Here is a 15,979-nt window from a genome sequence, read left to right as displayed (position 1 = left end):
TTTTATAACAACGTGACCAATTGGGCACAAATTGTAAAGAACTAATTCCATTGATTGGTAACTGATTGGCACCTGTCGCTCTTTGAAAACTTAGTCCTCTGATTATTGCGATATGCGGCTTCTTCATCGAGACGACGTAACCGTACTGTAGCGGCAGATCAGAATCAGGGTCTTGAAATAAAATCGCCTTCTGACCTGCGAGACTCACTCATCAATAGCTCACGCTTTGTCACGTGATCATTTTCATGAATTAAATGGAATGCAAGTGCGTCAGATGTGAATTGTCAATATGAGTAATTATTGATGGCGACTTTGACATTCACGGTAAAAGGGTAAAGGCGCAATTTTGAATTTTCGAAAAAAGCATATTTACAATCGCTAAATTAATTTATGCTGATAATAAATACCACAATTACTATAAGGGTTTTACTTTTTGGAACACAAATATTTTATTTTGTTATACATAAATATACGAATAGTCGTTGGCGTGAAATAAGCCGAATAATAAACCATAATGGGTGATTCTAATTTAACTGATTTACGAAAACAATGTCTTAGTAGTTTATATTCGTGCACGGAAAACTTATCAAAATATTTAGATGCTGAAAGAAGTAGCGAATATGAAAAAATGAAGTTATACGTGAAAGAATATTGTTTGATGGACGCACAACAAGATGTAGCGGCACAAGCATTAGAAAAAGCAAAGGTACATATATACGTGACTAAGTAATTATTTAAATGTCGTTAATTATTTAGACATTTATGAAAAATCGAGGTCAAAATATAGTCATATATCAAATTCTATGCTTATAGCAAAATTATACACTCGTGTTTTATGGCGTTGGATACTGATTTCTATAAAAAATCTTCAGTTATTTTGAATCTACTTCATCAATCTAATTGATTAAATGTTTTAGGGAGAAATTGATGCTTCAAATGTGGACAGCCTGAATACAAATTTTCAATCAAAGTTACATATTATGGCAAAGAAGAATTTAAATGTTGATAGACATCCATACATGTTGGAATTTAAGGAAATAGTTGAAAAAGCAATGCAAAGTACCAGAAGTCTTTAAAAAATCATACTTATTATACTGTATATTTTTATTTCTTTAATTTTGTGTTTTTTCAGGTAACTTGGATGATTCAGAGATAGCAATAACAGAATCTCAAACAATATATGTAAGTATTTTGTTTGGAATCCTATATTTGTAAAATTGAAGAATTTTTGATCTTATCTAACATATATCTTGTAGAATGACCCTTTTACAAAAAAAGCATTAGAAGATCCAGTAAAAAACTCACTGTGTGGACATATATATGAAAAATCAGTAATAATGAACATCATAGGAAAGAAAAAGAAGGGGATCAAATGCCCAGGTATTATTTTTAACTTATCACAATTCAGAAGAAGACTAGTACTAAGTACTAGTTAAGTTTAAGCTTTAAATTTTTCCATAAAATATCAATTTGAAGTTTTTGCAAGCTAAAAAGATTTAAGACATATATTATTAGACATATTATTTATTACAAACAAAACACACACACATAAATACACAACACAGCAGTAATCAAAGAGAAAAATTTAAATAAAAGATATAAAGAGAGGTATATTATTTTTTCCCTTTCCCCTTCGGTCCTTCTTAAGCATATATTGCGTGTGTGCTGTGTTAAACAGTTGTTAAACAGAAAGCTATCTATACCTCCAATACAGACATTTCGTTCAATGGTAATTATTCTTTCTGCCAGACAGTAAACCGTCTCTACCATTGAAACTACAACTTTTGTATGTACCAGTAATTCTTTGAAATGTTTCTCACGACCTTCAAGCAAGTGTTATATGCATACACAGACAAAACAATAAGAGAAGTTGAAGTTTATTTTCTTTTCAGTTGCTGGTTGTGGTAACCGAAACTTCATAGAGGCAAGACACTTGATAACTGATGATGAACTTAAATTTCGAATGACTTTAACTCACCATTCCACAATGGTACAGGAGCGCTCCATTATGGAAATAAATGATTAAGTACAAGAATACAAATATACAATTTAAATATTGGCAGATGTAATTGTTGGAATTTGAATGCAGATAAAGATAAGTTTAGTAAGACTTATCCATTAAACTTTCTGCACTTGAAATTACAAACTTACAACCTTATAAAACAAAGTTTAATTGCACTCTTTTAATGTAGAACTATCATGATTTTTTTCTGTCCAATGGTTTAAACACTGATGCAAAACAACATAATATGACATCCGAGTTGAAAGTAGTGGCCTGTGCCTAATCAGCCTGTTACAAAGGAATATGGGGCCAATTTTTAAAGTGTTATTCACTTTCAATATCATAATGTAATATGTATATATAACCTTGATATACAGGTCACTGGCAAGACATAACTTGTTACGGATGTTTTTATTATTTTAAGTACTTATAATTTTTGAGAAAAATAAAACAACTTTTAAATGCAATGAGTTTTATTTTAGATATAATTATAACAATAATTGAATAATAAATCACTAGGAAATGCGCCTAAGATTTTTGATTACATCTGTAAAATATATTTTTAATTCAAAATGGAAAAACATGATTGGTAAATAGTAATTAACAAAAATAAAATACTAATCCAAATACTCTGGGCCTTTCAAGTATTACGTAAGCAGTTTTACTGCAAATGCAGTCCCTCCCATGCTTGTCAGCAAAAGTTTGCTCTCAAGAATGTTAGTATTATTTTTTGTAGGAATCCTCGTAAATGAAAACGAATTTTCAAGCAGATATAATGTGGGGAAAATTTTAAAAACCCCTTAAAATGCTTACGGAACTCATGAACGGCCCGGCCCGACTTCGTTAAACTTAAAATCCTAAAAGTTAATGAAAAAGTAGTTTTATTTATATTTTGGTCCATAAACCTAGTTTTATTCTTATTAAGTCTCAGATATTTAAAGTAATAAGTGTTAAACGAGATTGTAAACATGTAAGAATATTACAACAATCCAAATATTTACGTAGAAAGCTCTATTTTAAAATTGTGCTATGTGATCGTGGCTAAGCTATATAAGTGCACTATCGGATGTATAAATATTATATCTAAATTAAGTAGGTTCTAAACTAGACTAAAAATCTCTGATATTTTTTTTCCGAAATATAATTTTTAAATTACTAGAATGTTCTATTACTTGTATGTTGTGAAGCAGATGTGCTCACTTCAATCTCCTTCTATTGGCGTACTAAAAATCAATTGCTATGTGGATGTGAGCCTTAATAAAAATTATTACTATATGACAGGCGTACTAGGTCACGCTATACTATAGGGGGCTTAGACAAGATGCCTTAACAGTAGTGACGACAAATTTAGTTTTCGATTTATTACATACGCTACTGTCAAGGCATCTTGTCTAAGCCCTCTATTATAATTCCAACAAATTACGTGTCTGTCACCAAGTCTTAGCAACTAATTAACTTATTTTGGGCACAATTTTTAGTCAGGGTTAGCTCTAATGTGTCCATATGAACTTTAGGCCTATCGAAATAGATTAATATTGAGGCATATCCTTTTGCCTTTGTAATAACTACACATGTTAATAAAGGGTTTAGGAGGCACTGCATATTACAAGTATTCGAATGTATTATCATCGATAGCTCCGTCTGCATAGCACAAGACTAGGAAAGCTAAAGCAGCTGGAATTATTAGCACCAACAGGAGTAATATATATCAGTAATCAAAAAATGTGTTAGCCAACAATTAACCTCGTACCTATATGATTTATTAGGCAATTTGGATGACGTCAAAACTGAATAAAAGACATTAACGATTTTTGGACTAAGAACGTTGTTAGATCTGCTAGAACTCAATAATCCATATAAAAACATTTTTATTAAATATTCAAGAGCATAATATTAAAATAATTATATCATAGTAATACATATAATACGTAAAATAAAATTAAGCTAAATTAAACTGATGATGGGAGAGAAACGATATGGAGCAGAATAAGAAAGTTCCATGAAAAGGAAAAAACTATAAAGAGACAGGCAGACCATATCAGAACGATCTAGAAACGTGAATATTAGATATTTGTCGATGATTTAGAGGTATTTGTCGATGTGATGACTGTATATGAACAACTGTTTGCAATAAACTAAATATGTATTATATTTTGTATTGTATGTAAGTTAGCAGCTTCTGGAAAAAGTCGTGGTAATCAGGAAACTGAAACACCATAGGATGGATAAAATCGTGAAAAAGCCACTAAGCAACACTGACATGGAGGAAGTGGTGCGGCGCCACGAAGGCCTTCAGAAATCAAGAGCGCGACTGAAGAAGTATAAGGAAAGGCATGAAAAAGTTCCCCAAATTCACTCCCTTTTTCACATAACGATAAAGTTGTTTTTAATAATAAAATATTTTTCAAAACTTTTTAAACTGCTATTTCCAGTATTAGAAATCCTTAGGGTAGTAAAAATTCCAGCCGGGTGGTCTTCATTAAACTTACATCTACGGTATGACAAAATAGGCGATTTTAGATTAATAATTAACGAACGCCTAGTTAAATCTTATAAATATAACATCAATTCCATAATTAGTACTCACAAGTTTTGGCATACAAGCTATATTGTGCGTAACTTTTAAAACTAAGTGTTTATACTTTGCTGGATTCAAGACGTTAATATCAGATATTTACAGCCGTAAGTTTTCAGCTAAAGAAGCTAAAAGAAGTAAAGTAAATTCTGACTTTAAATAATATATACCGAAAAGTACTTGTAATTATATGGAAATTAAGTTGAAATATAAAATAAGGCCGTGGCACTACAAGTTGCAACCTTTTCTACTTTCGCCTCAGAATGTTGTATCTTCGTTGTTGATGGTTTCGTGATCATTTGTCAATCTAATCACCTTCCTGGTGATCAACCTGCTTTGCCACGCGTAGTCAAGTAAAATAATTTTTTTAATAGAAAACCTAAATAAATACTGAAATATTAATTATTTAATGTTAAGATTGTAAATAATTTAGTATTTTAGATTACATTAATAAATATAAATATATATAAACAAATGTTCGAAATTGATTTGAGAAGCAATAAAAAAAAATTAATCTCCACTTTCAGCTATTTTCCTAACAATTTCCTTCGCACACAACTTCAAATCTCCACTAAAATCATTTCTTGCGGCCACCAGTTTCTCCAACGCGTCATTCACCTTGGTCTGTCTGTAGTCGGTCAAAATTTTTGGACACTTCGAGGTGACATCGAGGAAGGCCAGCAAGTTCTCCGCGACCTCTACCGGAATTTTGGCGCAATTCGTCTCCATCAACACGGCTATGTGCTTACCGATTTCTGCGGCCAAGAGCTGGTCGACGAAGCCTTCTTGAGGGTCCTCGTTGAGGATTTCTATGGCCAGTAATGTCAGAGCGAGGATAGCTTCGTTTTGCATCACCGAGTGTGGAGCTATTAACATGTCTACGATGTTTTGGAGGCAGCCATTTGCCTGGAATTTATTAACCACAGCTTCAATAATAAAAGTAATATAAAACTTACTAGCAGACTCGGCCAAGCGTTGCTGTAGCTAAGGTTTTTGTAATATTACATAGTAGTAAACTATTCTAGGGAAACAGTAGGAGAACACATTTGGAAGGAATAGCTTATGTGAAACGTTGGTACTTTTAACACAGCGCCATCTGTTAGAATTGTATCAAATAATAAACAAATATTTGCGATAAAATAAAATTGCGACTATAATTAAAGATCTAAGCTATCCTATCTCTTAAGTTGGACCACACTGCTCACGGTGTGCAAATTTAATTTAAAATCGGTTAAGTAGTTTAGGAGTCCATCGCAGACAAACATCGTGACAGCAGATTTATATATAAAGTTAACTACGGCATTTTTAAGTATGAATGTTCGTCAATTGAAAATCGCTCTCCTGAACTAGTGATATTGCAAATAGCCATCTGTTTTTTGCATTCGGTTATTAATAATACCCATAGTTCATATCCCTTAGGTGCTTTCAAGTATCAATCAACGCAATCTTGTTTGTCTCTTTTTGCCAAATTGTGTATAGGCTGCGATGAAGAGAGACGAAAGACGGACGAGCGTTTTAGTTCAAAAAGAAGAGTTAAGAGAAGAATAGCAGTTAGAGCTAACCTGTATGAGTCCAGCCCTCACGTTGACATGCCTGACGGTCCACGCCAGAAGCCTCGGGGCTTCGCCCGCTGCGCCCGCGTGTTGTCCCTCCCCTCCCCACCGAGCTATCGCCTCCAGGGCCGCGCGGTCATTAATTGTTAGACGGGCCACGCTTTCTGAAGAACGATATTTATTAATCCTATTATTCTATTTCAATAACTAATTCGCCTGATGATTTTTTTTTCTGCTTTAAGTATCGAAAATATCTGGTAATTTTATTTTATTTTTTGTGTGCTTATCTTATATATGTTTTAATTGTAGTTTGTTTCATTTAAAATTGTTGGTTTTTTTGTAAACATTTTAGGTGGAAGATTTTGTAAAATAATCAGTAGACTTAGTACTATGTATAATAAACGTAAACTTTTTATACAAAATAAATAAATACAAACTGTGTTGCCAGTATTAAAATTATTTTTTTTATTTTTACTGCTCAACAAACATCTCTAGAATCACGAGATGAATACTACTCAAATTAATTTTAAAACTATAAATACAATTCTAAACCAGTTTACTACTAACACATATTCATCATAACATAAATTCATTAGGTATATTTTTTTTTAACATACTATTTTTTTTCATTTAAAAGGCCGGCAACACACTTTCGAGCCTTCTGGCAATGTGAGTGTCCATGGGCGGCTTATCACTAAGCAGTGAGCCTTCTGTTTGCCTCTGCTACATAAAACAAATAATATTTAACTATTATATCTACTTTTGATTCCAAAAGCAATAACTAATTAATAGTGATAGGCTCATCCTATCTTCAATACACAATTTCTCTTTATAAAATTACCTTGTCCGTCCACTAGCATTCTCAAGGCAGCCATGAGCTTATAGGCCACATGATGATCCTCGACACTTGGTAGAGCCTTCAAAAGCAGCGGAGCAGCCTTTCCTTGGGCAGAAGCCACTCTCTTATTGGCCACTGGAACACTCAGGTTCCTCACGGCTGATAAAGCCGCGTGCTGGATTTGATTCAAAGTAGATTTGTCTATAGGAATTGTGTCTTTTTGCTTTGTGCTAAGGATGTGATACACTTCGAATATATCTGTAATAAGTACATATATACTTATTTATTAAAGCACACCACATCAGATATACTGAGGAAACAGAAATTAAGATTGAAATCTAAGATATCGTTACAAATATGAAATTCCAAGAATTGGAACATTTCCATGTTACAAAACTTCATTATAGTACAAAACTGGAGTTTATATTGAAAGAGAAAAAAGCAAAATATTCTTATTAAAACATTACTGCCTGCCTCATTTTAAATGCATGGGTGCATCGATTTGCCGATACGGTACCGATGGCGATAATCTTATAGAAATATTCTCGATACCAATACCAACACTCAGTAATTAAATTTATAGTCGGCACTCTTAGAGACTTAAATAGGTGAAAGGTCCTTGACTCATTTTCACTCTCAATTTATTTTTAATAAACTCACCACCAATTGAGAATTGACTACTGGGTACAGTTAACACATCCAGAAAGAAATGTAGAATGTTTTAATTTGCGCTCGGATAAAGTACTACAGGTGTTTTTATACAGTCCTCTACTTTATAAATATTTAGATATTTTTTGATCAGCTTAAAGCCTTATTACAAATTTGGCATACCTAAAAGTTTATCGAAAATCTTATCAGTCATCATCTGAATGCAGTATTCATCCTGTCTGGCAAAGTTTCCAATAGCGAGTAAAGCTGTTCCCAGCAAATGGTGGTTTGGAGAGTCAAGCCACTTGACCATAGTCAAATACACTTCACCTACACCATCTTTGTAAAGAATTGGCATTGCTTCATCTGCAAATTGTAATTTATAAATTAGTCTAGAACAGATTCTATAGAGGCATCCTTATAATATAATGTTCAAGCTACAGTTAATTTTATCAAAGATTGAACAATGAGTAAGTCTGAAAACTAAAGATATTAAATTTTATTTTTAAATTTTGGTACAGACACAGAAAACATCTTTATTAAATACACACAATTATTACACACTAAACAACATTTGAAAACCTGAAGTTCAATTACATCTATACGCAGCATTGTATTGGCTTCTTCTTCAGTGCTGGTTTACTAAATATTAACCTTATTTTATTGATAGATTGATATATCAAAATCCATTCTCATACACACATACTGCTATGAAGTAGAATCTTTTTTTATTTGTAGTTTAATACACCCAAATACTTTTCTTAGGTATCATAATAAATAAGGTGCATTGATTGAGATATTTGCATATTAAAAAATTATGAGGAGAAATGTATACACTATTGAATTTTTTTTTAAAGATAAGCTTATTTACCTCCAGTCAAAATAAGTATAATGAGATAACAGGCTTGTTTCACAATGACTTCTACTTGACTACCATCAGCATTGAGATCTCCAACTTCATGTCTTTGAATTAACTGGTCAAGCCGAGAACAAACTAGTTGCACACCTCCTTCTCTAGCCAGGAGAGTTTTTACTGAATCTGTGGATATTTAAAAAATATCTGTGATCTTTATAAATAAAATTAGGTTAATGTTAGATTACGGGAATGATAAAGCTTAAACTTGTTATTTCAATAATATTCTATAATGTAGTTTCTGTGTGTCAGGTGTTTAATAATATAAAAATTAATTACCATGTTCACGAACTTGTGAATGCAAGTGTTCAAGTGCCAGCTCTGATATATCCACATTAGTTGTTTCTTTTAGAACATTCAAAACTGTCAAATTCACTTCATCAGCAAATAAGAATTCAGGCGCATTATCATTTATAACACTAAGTATCAACAATACAGTTGAAATCAAATCATCATTCATATCTTCTTTACTCAATTCTGATAATAATATCTTTTTGACATGCTCTATAGTAAACTGTTCTAGAGAATTAGAAAATTGTTTTCCTCCAATTGCAAAATTCATTAACGCCTTACATATGAGTATTTTTAATTCATCAAATGCAATGTTTACAATAGTAGTTCCAAGCAAAGTATTCAATATTAGTACACCATCATTTTCAAGTACAATGTTCCTTGAAGTATCACAATCACAGCAGAGATTTCCTAGTGCTCTAAGACTTTGTTTTACAAGATCAAACTTATCCATACAAAGTTCTTTAGATAAAATATTTAGTATAGGTTTAATAATTTCTGTTTGTGCGTAAGTTTCACGTTTGTGTTCACATTTTGCGAGCTCAGAAACAGCCTGAATTGATAATAATACAATAGATTCATCTTTACTTATCAATAGAGACTTAATACAAGATGAGACGTCATATTCATAGTTTTTACCAGCTGCAATTATGTCTTTTAATTTTGCTGTTAGATCGTCGAGATTGTTTTTGTTCTGAATAATAAGACTCTCAAATGAGGTAGATTTTTTAGTTGATGGGCCTGGAAAATAAAAACCATTGCATAGATAACTTCTCAGTTTAATTTTTTTATATGTGATAGCAGTGATAACTAGTAATTACCATCCATCGTGTTAATTCACGAATTTGCAAGTGGAATAAGTTTTAATGTTTATTTAAAGTACTTATGGTATCGGTAATGTTTCGTTATTAATCTTTCTCTTTCACATCATTACACGTTTTTAGATTGCATTTCAGTTTATGAAAAATGTAATTACATTGAGTATATGTTATTATTTACTTATTTAGATAACAATTATTTTACTGTTTTTAATCGAATATAATTTGTAATTAGTAATTACATAGTACATACTTCATGTTCATAGCGGGATTATCAATATATTTAGTAATATGTCAAACTTCAATACAAAAGGCAGCTTGACAGAGTATTGCTAACCAAGTGACATTAGCAAATAACATACCGTTGTTTGTTTGTTAACATATATAACATACCCTGTAGACTCTTTATTTTTTTAAAATTAAGGATAACCCCTTCACCTGTATTACTTAAAAAGATTTTACATTCCATTATAATTATATTAAATAAATAATTTTAGCGTAATTTTAAACTATTTCCATTTTTTAGCGGAATTTTAATTTTTATATCAGTCTGTCTCAACTTATTGAAGAAAAACATGATCCAAAAGCCAAATATAAATAAATAAATTATATGCGAATAGAAAATATTTCTCTGTCACTCTCCCGCACGTCATATAGACTATCTGGCTGGTGGTAGTGGCTGCGTTCATCAGTGCGCATCCTACCTGCACAGGTAAAATATCGATTTTTTGAATCATTTTAAGAAGTTTTTTTTTTATTATATTTATTGAACTTTCTACAACGTAAATCTAATATTGCCAGACATTTTTATTAGTGTTTAAACTGTTCCAGACGCTAAGTTCGAATTAAAAAAAAAATTTTTTCAAAATAATTCAGTATAGCTGAATTTTTTTAATAACACATATTATTTAATTAGCCGTTCAATTAATAGCCTAGACTAGCGTCCAATTCGAAGAACCCAAATATCATCCAGTATCTTCTAAAGTTAAAAGTAGATAAAAAGAAAAGCATATTAAATTAAAAATATGCTTTTCTACGACAATCGATAAAGAATCTTAATGTCGTAAAAAATTCAACTCGTAACAATGCAATTACTAACAAAAACCTTGCGTTAAATTTTACAACAATATTGCGGTTTAATTTTACAACAATATTGCGGTTTGTACGCGTATCAGTGAGGTAATGTGTGGATTAAATTCTCGATTTTTCTCTGAAAAATGTTTAGTTATAGAACATTATGAAAGTCGTTATATGCGTACTATTTGCTGTAGCTGTTACTACTGAAGAGAGTTTTAAATATGAACAAAAACATAATTATGGATTAGGTAGACCAGTTATGTGAGTCACTTGAACTTATATTTCTCTGCGGTTATATGGTAGAGCTTTGTTATTTGTTATAACCAAAAAATATAAATATTGACCATAAACAAAAGAGTAAAAGGTAATTTAATTATTCTAAAAAAAATTAAACAGGAGTGCGTCTGCCCATGGCTTTTCGTTACTCCTTCTTGTGGTTACCCGTTCCCGATACCCAAGGGAGTCACCATCTCTTGTAGAAACGCTCGTCATGAACAAAGAGCCTCCAATACTACAAAATCAGTCTGTTGCACAAATCTCCTTTTATCGTATTGGCTTAGTACTGTTAAGATAATGTGTGTTTATCTGCAAATAAATAAATAAAATAAAAGTTCTTGTATGTAAAAACCAATACTCTCAACCTGAGGGTATGGTCCCCCTATTACGTGCTCCTCCTTTTCCAATGGGGTTCATCCTACTATTATTTTTTAACTTTTTGCTATTTTTAAAGGCTTATATCAATGTTATCAAGAGACTTTCTAGAAAAACATGCGTTTGGCCACTGCAACGTTTAATATATTGTGACTAATCAAAATTAACATTTTAAAATTTCTTATAGATTAAATTACCGAAGAATGTTCAAAGGTTATCCTTATCCTGAGCCCTTGCCATCTTCCACTAGTTATTACATACGATCTCCATACAGAAATCTGTACCAGGGCAATAGAGGGAAACAGGATAAACGAGTTTATAGCAAGAGGTTCAAATATGCCCCAACACCAACCGGACATCACATGTCTTGTGAAGGAATCTTTGAATGTGTTGTGAGTGGGAATCTTGCATATAATGTATTTATTTTATTTATTCCACATCATTAATCTATCCTAACAGTGATTACTAATTCGATAGACGACACAATAATACCCAACGATTATCCTTCACAAAAAACATTAACATATATGACCAAGCATGGATGATTTTGCAGGAAATATATTTTTTTTTCACAGATATCACACTTAGCTATAGAGACAAATGGGAACACTCCAATTGTACTAAGAGGTGGCGTTGGATACAGGCATTTCACTGTGGTTATCAAAGCACAGCCTGGAGACGAGCTGATCGCTAGAGTCAGGGCATATTGTCCATCGGATCTTCCATGAATAGAAACTATGATTGTCATGGGTATATTGTTGGATATGTTGTTAAGATACTAATAATAAAAATTCTAGTTAGAAATATTAATTTATTAAAAATAAGAGCATTTTTACATGAAGCCTGACGTTTTAAATGCGCAGTAGGAGAGTTGTAGATTTGAGCAGGACCGGCTTTAGGGGATGGCAACCGGGGAGATCTACAGCTTCGGGGCCTCCGTTAAAGAGAGGCCCCAACAATAGAGACCTTGGAAATAAATAATTTAAAGTTCGATTAGTAAACATTAGTAAACATCTTTTTATAATATTTTTTCTTTGTTTTACCTTTGTACATATTTAAATATTTTATGTAATATAAACTGGACTTTATATTTATATTTTTATATGTTTGAAAAATTCATCATAATAAAATTGTTCATTTTATTTGGAAAATAATTTGGGGCCAGCGCCATTCCAGTCCTTCTTGCCCCGAGGCCTCCAGACCTCTAAATTCAATACAAGATTGTAGGAATTTAGGAGGAAACATAAGATAAGCAATAAAGGAAAAACAATTACAACGCCAACAATAATTCGTACAAGAATTTTCGCAAGAGTAACAGAATTACAAAGTAAATAGCCGTTACTAAGGTCATTTTATATACGTAGGAGGTGACAACATATTTTTACTCTTACATTTTCGTTTTAGCTTTACCATAATTCATAATCAGTACCTAGACATGTTTGTCTTGTTAATAATATTTATTAGACAATCACAAGAATAAAAAAAACACTGGTGAACTACGGTGCAAAGTGAGTCGTGATCTAGTGAAACTTACGTGACTCGATTAATCACGTGACCATTTCATGCAAATTTCTTCAGTGGGTCACGCTAGTCGCAATTTGTTTTTTGCCCCTGGACACCGATCCGGTCATGTTAAGTTGGGTTGCTAGTATTGGGTTCAGTGACTCATAACTATAAAAAACATATGTTTTCTGTAGGTATGTGAGTTATAATCAAGGGTCAGTATTTAGTGCAACTATAGGTCAAATAGTCGAGATACGATTTTTATTGTTTAATACAGTATGTTTATAAATTCCAGTGCATTCTTTTTTAAATGTGATTACTAGAAAATACTTTAACTTCGTTAAAACAACATTTAATTATTATTCAAAACCTCGTAGTATCGTTAGAGAGAATATAAATTGAAAGTGATCGTGTTTTGTCGACATTGCAATGAATTAGTCTTGCTACATTGTTGCGATTAAGTAGTCTAGGATACAATTTATATTCCTATTCAATACATTTTTACAACTTTAATTTTGTTTCTTTTGGAGTCTTGGGGTTAACTAGGTTTTAAGTACCCTGTGTACTTAAAACCTAGTTAATTTTTAGTTGGCATCTGGTAGTATCGATGACCCAAGCGCTGGTGTTTTACTCCCTCAACGAATAAGCGCAATACAGCGAATAAATGTCAGCACTGTGCAACAGGGACGTCGCAAATTTGCTTTAATTTTATATTTATCCTTTAATATGTAAGTTAAGAACATAGTAAATACTCTTTTAAAAAATTTCTTTAATACGCAGAATTTTAAAAATCAGTTTCGCATCATTACTGGATAAAATGATTATGCTGCAAACAAAGTCAGATTTTGTAAAACAAAGATAAACATGTGTATCTATATTATAAATCCCATTGCAATCACATATAATTTGATTATAGTCAGCTAAACTGTATAAAGGTTTAACAAGATTACCGGTAGCGTACCTACTACATGAAATGGGTAAATGCATGCAGGAAAGATATACCAGAAATTGTGTTCCAAGGCGGTTGTGTATGGATATATTCAAATTAAACACTTTGTTTGTTTTACCAGTTGTTACTGGCTTTAAATATTTAAAACACGAGCTTATAACTAAGATAACATTGGGGGTTGTGGGGTTGCTACGCTGAATTAACAAAAAACTAACTTTACTAATTAAAGAGTTCGTCGTATCGTTAAGAATTAAATCGTAAATTAATATAGGTTCTTCAGATGTTATTTTGGTCGTTTTTCTTTCAATGTTTTAAACCTTCACTTAGAACCGAAAATATTCAGGCGTGACCTTTTTGTTATGGACCTTGATGGATTAATGGGATACCTTCGTTTGCATCTTTACAACGGGTGAGGCTTTGTGAAGCATCTCTTTCAATTGGATATCATGAGTGCCGATGTTCCACAATGCCTGTCTGCAAACTGGGTTACACTTCACACTTTTATCATTACAATTAAAATTTACGAAGGTAAAATACGGTTTATAAGTGCGGTAAAAACTAAGGGGCTCATTTTGGCATCAAGTGTGTGATGATTGTTTACTTATTTTTTACTCTTTTTTATTAATTTTATCTTAGATAACTCAGGTATGCTTTTTAAGTGAATAAACAATTAGATCTGGATGTTCGTATAGTATACTATAATGCAGATTACCAGCTATTGGACTATAAGTACGTTACACCGATCTCGCAAGTGGATATAAAATTAGTAGCAATTAGTGGGTTCAGTTCCTGCGGGATAGAACCGGTTCTAACCGCTTTAATTAATATACGGTATGTCCTTTACCGTCTTACAACAATGTACTATTTTAACACAATATTTATTATCCTTGGAATAACCAAGTGGAAAGAGAAAAGGTGGTCCACCGAAAAACTCCCAAGCGCAATTAGAGAACACAGAATAAATTCAAAACTCTCGTCAAATGTAAATTAATCAATAAAGATTTTTATAAATTTGACAAATATTTAAATGATCCTAATGCTTGAATGATTTTGAGAGTTTCTTGCCCAATCTACTCCCTTCACTTGCAAACTGGTAGTAAATGTTTATTTAAATTCAATTGAACATTTTTTATGTTGACATCCATAAATGTACTTGGTTACCTATATGAACAAGGTTATTTTGAGTAATAATAATAATAATTATTATTATTATTAATATTACGAGTATCATTTTGAAATGAGGTAGAAGCGAAAAATCGGATAGAAGCGAAGATGAGCGACAAATGGATGAATTTGGAGAAGTCCTCCACTCTGTCGGAGTTCCTGTACAGATACCAGCAAACATCTTGAACTTTGTCTGAACAGAAGCCATTTTTAGGTATCACTGGGAGGAGGGGTGGGAGAGTGACGTGTCGACCGCGTGATTGGTAAATCAGTTGACGTTTGTATCCCGCGCTGAGATACAATAAGATACAACTTTTCCCCACTCCCTTGTTTAATGCTCAAGAAGTTTGCCGGTATCTTAACTAAAATTAAATACTGTAATAACATAAGCGTAATGTAATTCTTATATACTACTCGAATATAGGTTGAAATTATTTATTATTCGTTCTGTACGTATGATTAGGTTTCTGAAGAAGTAATTTTTATTACGTAATCTTAAATTTAATAGATAGATATAACGGTAGTACTATGAATAATACTTGTAAGGCACTCCAAACGTCAAGGTTAGAACATTTACAAAATATCCTTTGTATGTCTAACAGTCAGTAAATATCACATACCTAACAATAGGTGAAGCAGGTATAATATTTAAGTAAAGTATAACTATAATGTTTATAAGTATTACGTATGAATGTGATATGAATATCCCAATTGAATAATATTCAAAACAATTTTAGAAAATGTCCAACAAGTGTATAATGATTTGAAATCCGTTGATAGATTTGTATCAAATAATAATCAGGTATCATTCGAAGATTTGAAGTCACAAATAATTATAAATAAGATACATTTTTAACATGGCAAAGATCTAATGCAATTGTATAAATGATAACTAGATTTTAAGATCCACTTCCCTCGTGCGTTTTTTATCTATACGAACAAGAACGAAAACGCCACTGGTTCACGTGAAGGTATGATCAAACTTGAGAATCAGATG

The 15,979-nt window shown here is 32.0% G+C and overlaps 2 protein-coding genes across 2 annotated transcripts; one reads left to right on the top strand and one right to left on the bottom strand.

The window, feature by feature from the left end:
- Positions 1 to 324: 324 nt before the first annotated feature.
- Positions 325 to 2,226, top strand: LOC110991733 (E3 SUMO-protein ligase NSE2). The gene is made up of 5 exons (XM_022257205.2): positions 325 to 706; positions 918 to 1,059; positions 1,133 to 1,182; positions 1,257 to 1,380; positions 1,893 to 2,226. The coding sequence occupies exons 1-5, from the start codon at positions 515 to 517 to the stop codon at positions 2,024 to 2,026; spliced, it is 642 nt and encodes a 213-aa protein (XP_022112897.2). The 5' UTR covers positions 325 to 514; the 3' UTR covers positions 2,027 to 2,226.
- A 1,356-nt stretch (positions 2,227 to 3,582) lies between these two features.
- LOC110991751 (rap1 GTPase-GDP dissociation stimulator 1-B) lies at positions 3,583 to 9,876 on the bottom strand. The gene is made up of 7 exons (XM_022257233.2): positions 9,642 to 9,876; positions 8,809 to 9,561; positions 8,488 to 8,655; positions 7,800 to 7,982; positions 6,972 to 7,226; positions 6,140 to 6,294; positions 3,583 to 5,483 (listed from the first exon to the last, which is right to left on the bottom strand). The coding sequence occupies exons 1-7, from the start codon at positions 9,646 to 9,648 to the stop codon at positions 5,088 to 5,090; spliced, it is 1,917 nt and encodes a 638-aa protein (XP_022112925.2). The 5' UTR covers positions 9,649 to 9,876; the 3' UTR covers positions 3,583 to 5,087.
- Between the last annotated feature and the right edge of the window lie 6,103 nt (positions 9,877 to 15,979).

The sequence above is a fragment of the Pieris rapae genome, chromosome 16 (genome assembly GCF_905147795.1).
Source record: "Pieris rapae chromosome 16, ilPieRapa1.1, whole genome shotgun sequence".
In the NCBI taxonomy this organism is placed as follows: Eukaryota; Metazoa; Arthropoda; class Insecta; order Lepidoptera; family Pieridae; genus Pieris; species Pieris rapae.
The sequence above is the reverse complement of the archived record's forward strand: the minus strand, read 5'-3'. Positions and strand labels throughout refer to the sequence as shown.

What these genes read in the sequence shown, in the direction of transcription:
- LOC110991733 (XM_022257205.2), top strand. Translation starts at nt 515, where the DNA reads ATGGGTGATTCTAATTTAACTGATTTACGAAAACAATGTCTTAGTAGT. An exon ending in AGTTGAAAAAGCAATGCAAA is followed by an intron (nt 1,060 to 1,132) that starts GTACCAGAAGTC and finishes GTGTTTTTTCAG; the next exon opens with GTAACTTGGATGATTCAGAG. An exon ending in GAAGGGGATCAAATGCCCAG is followed by an intron (nt 1,381 to 1,892) that starts GTATTATTTTTA and finishes TTTTCTTTTCAG; the next exon opens with TTGCTGGTTGTGGTAACCGA.
- LOC110991751 (XM_022257233.2), bottom strand. An exon ending in TATACTTATTTTGACTGGAG is followed by an intron (nt 7,983 to 8,487) that starts GTAAATAAGCTT and finishes TACAATTTGCAG; the next exon opens with ATGAAGCAATGCCAATTCTT. An exon ending in AATGCTAGTGGACGGACAAG is followed by an intron (nt 6,295 to 6,971) that starts GTAATTTTATAA and finishes ATCGTTCTTCAG; the next exon opens with AAAGCGTGGCCCGTCTAACA.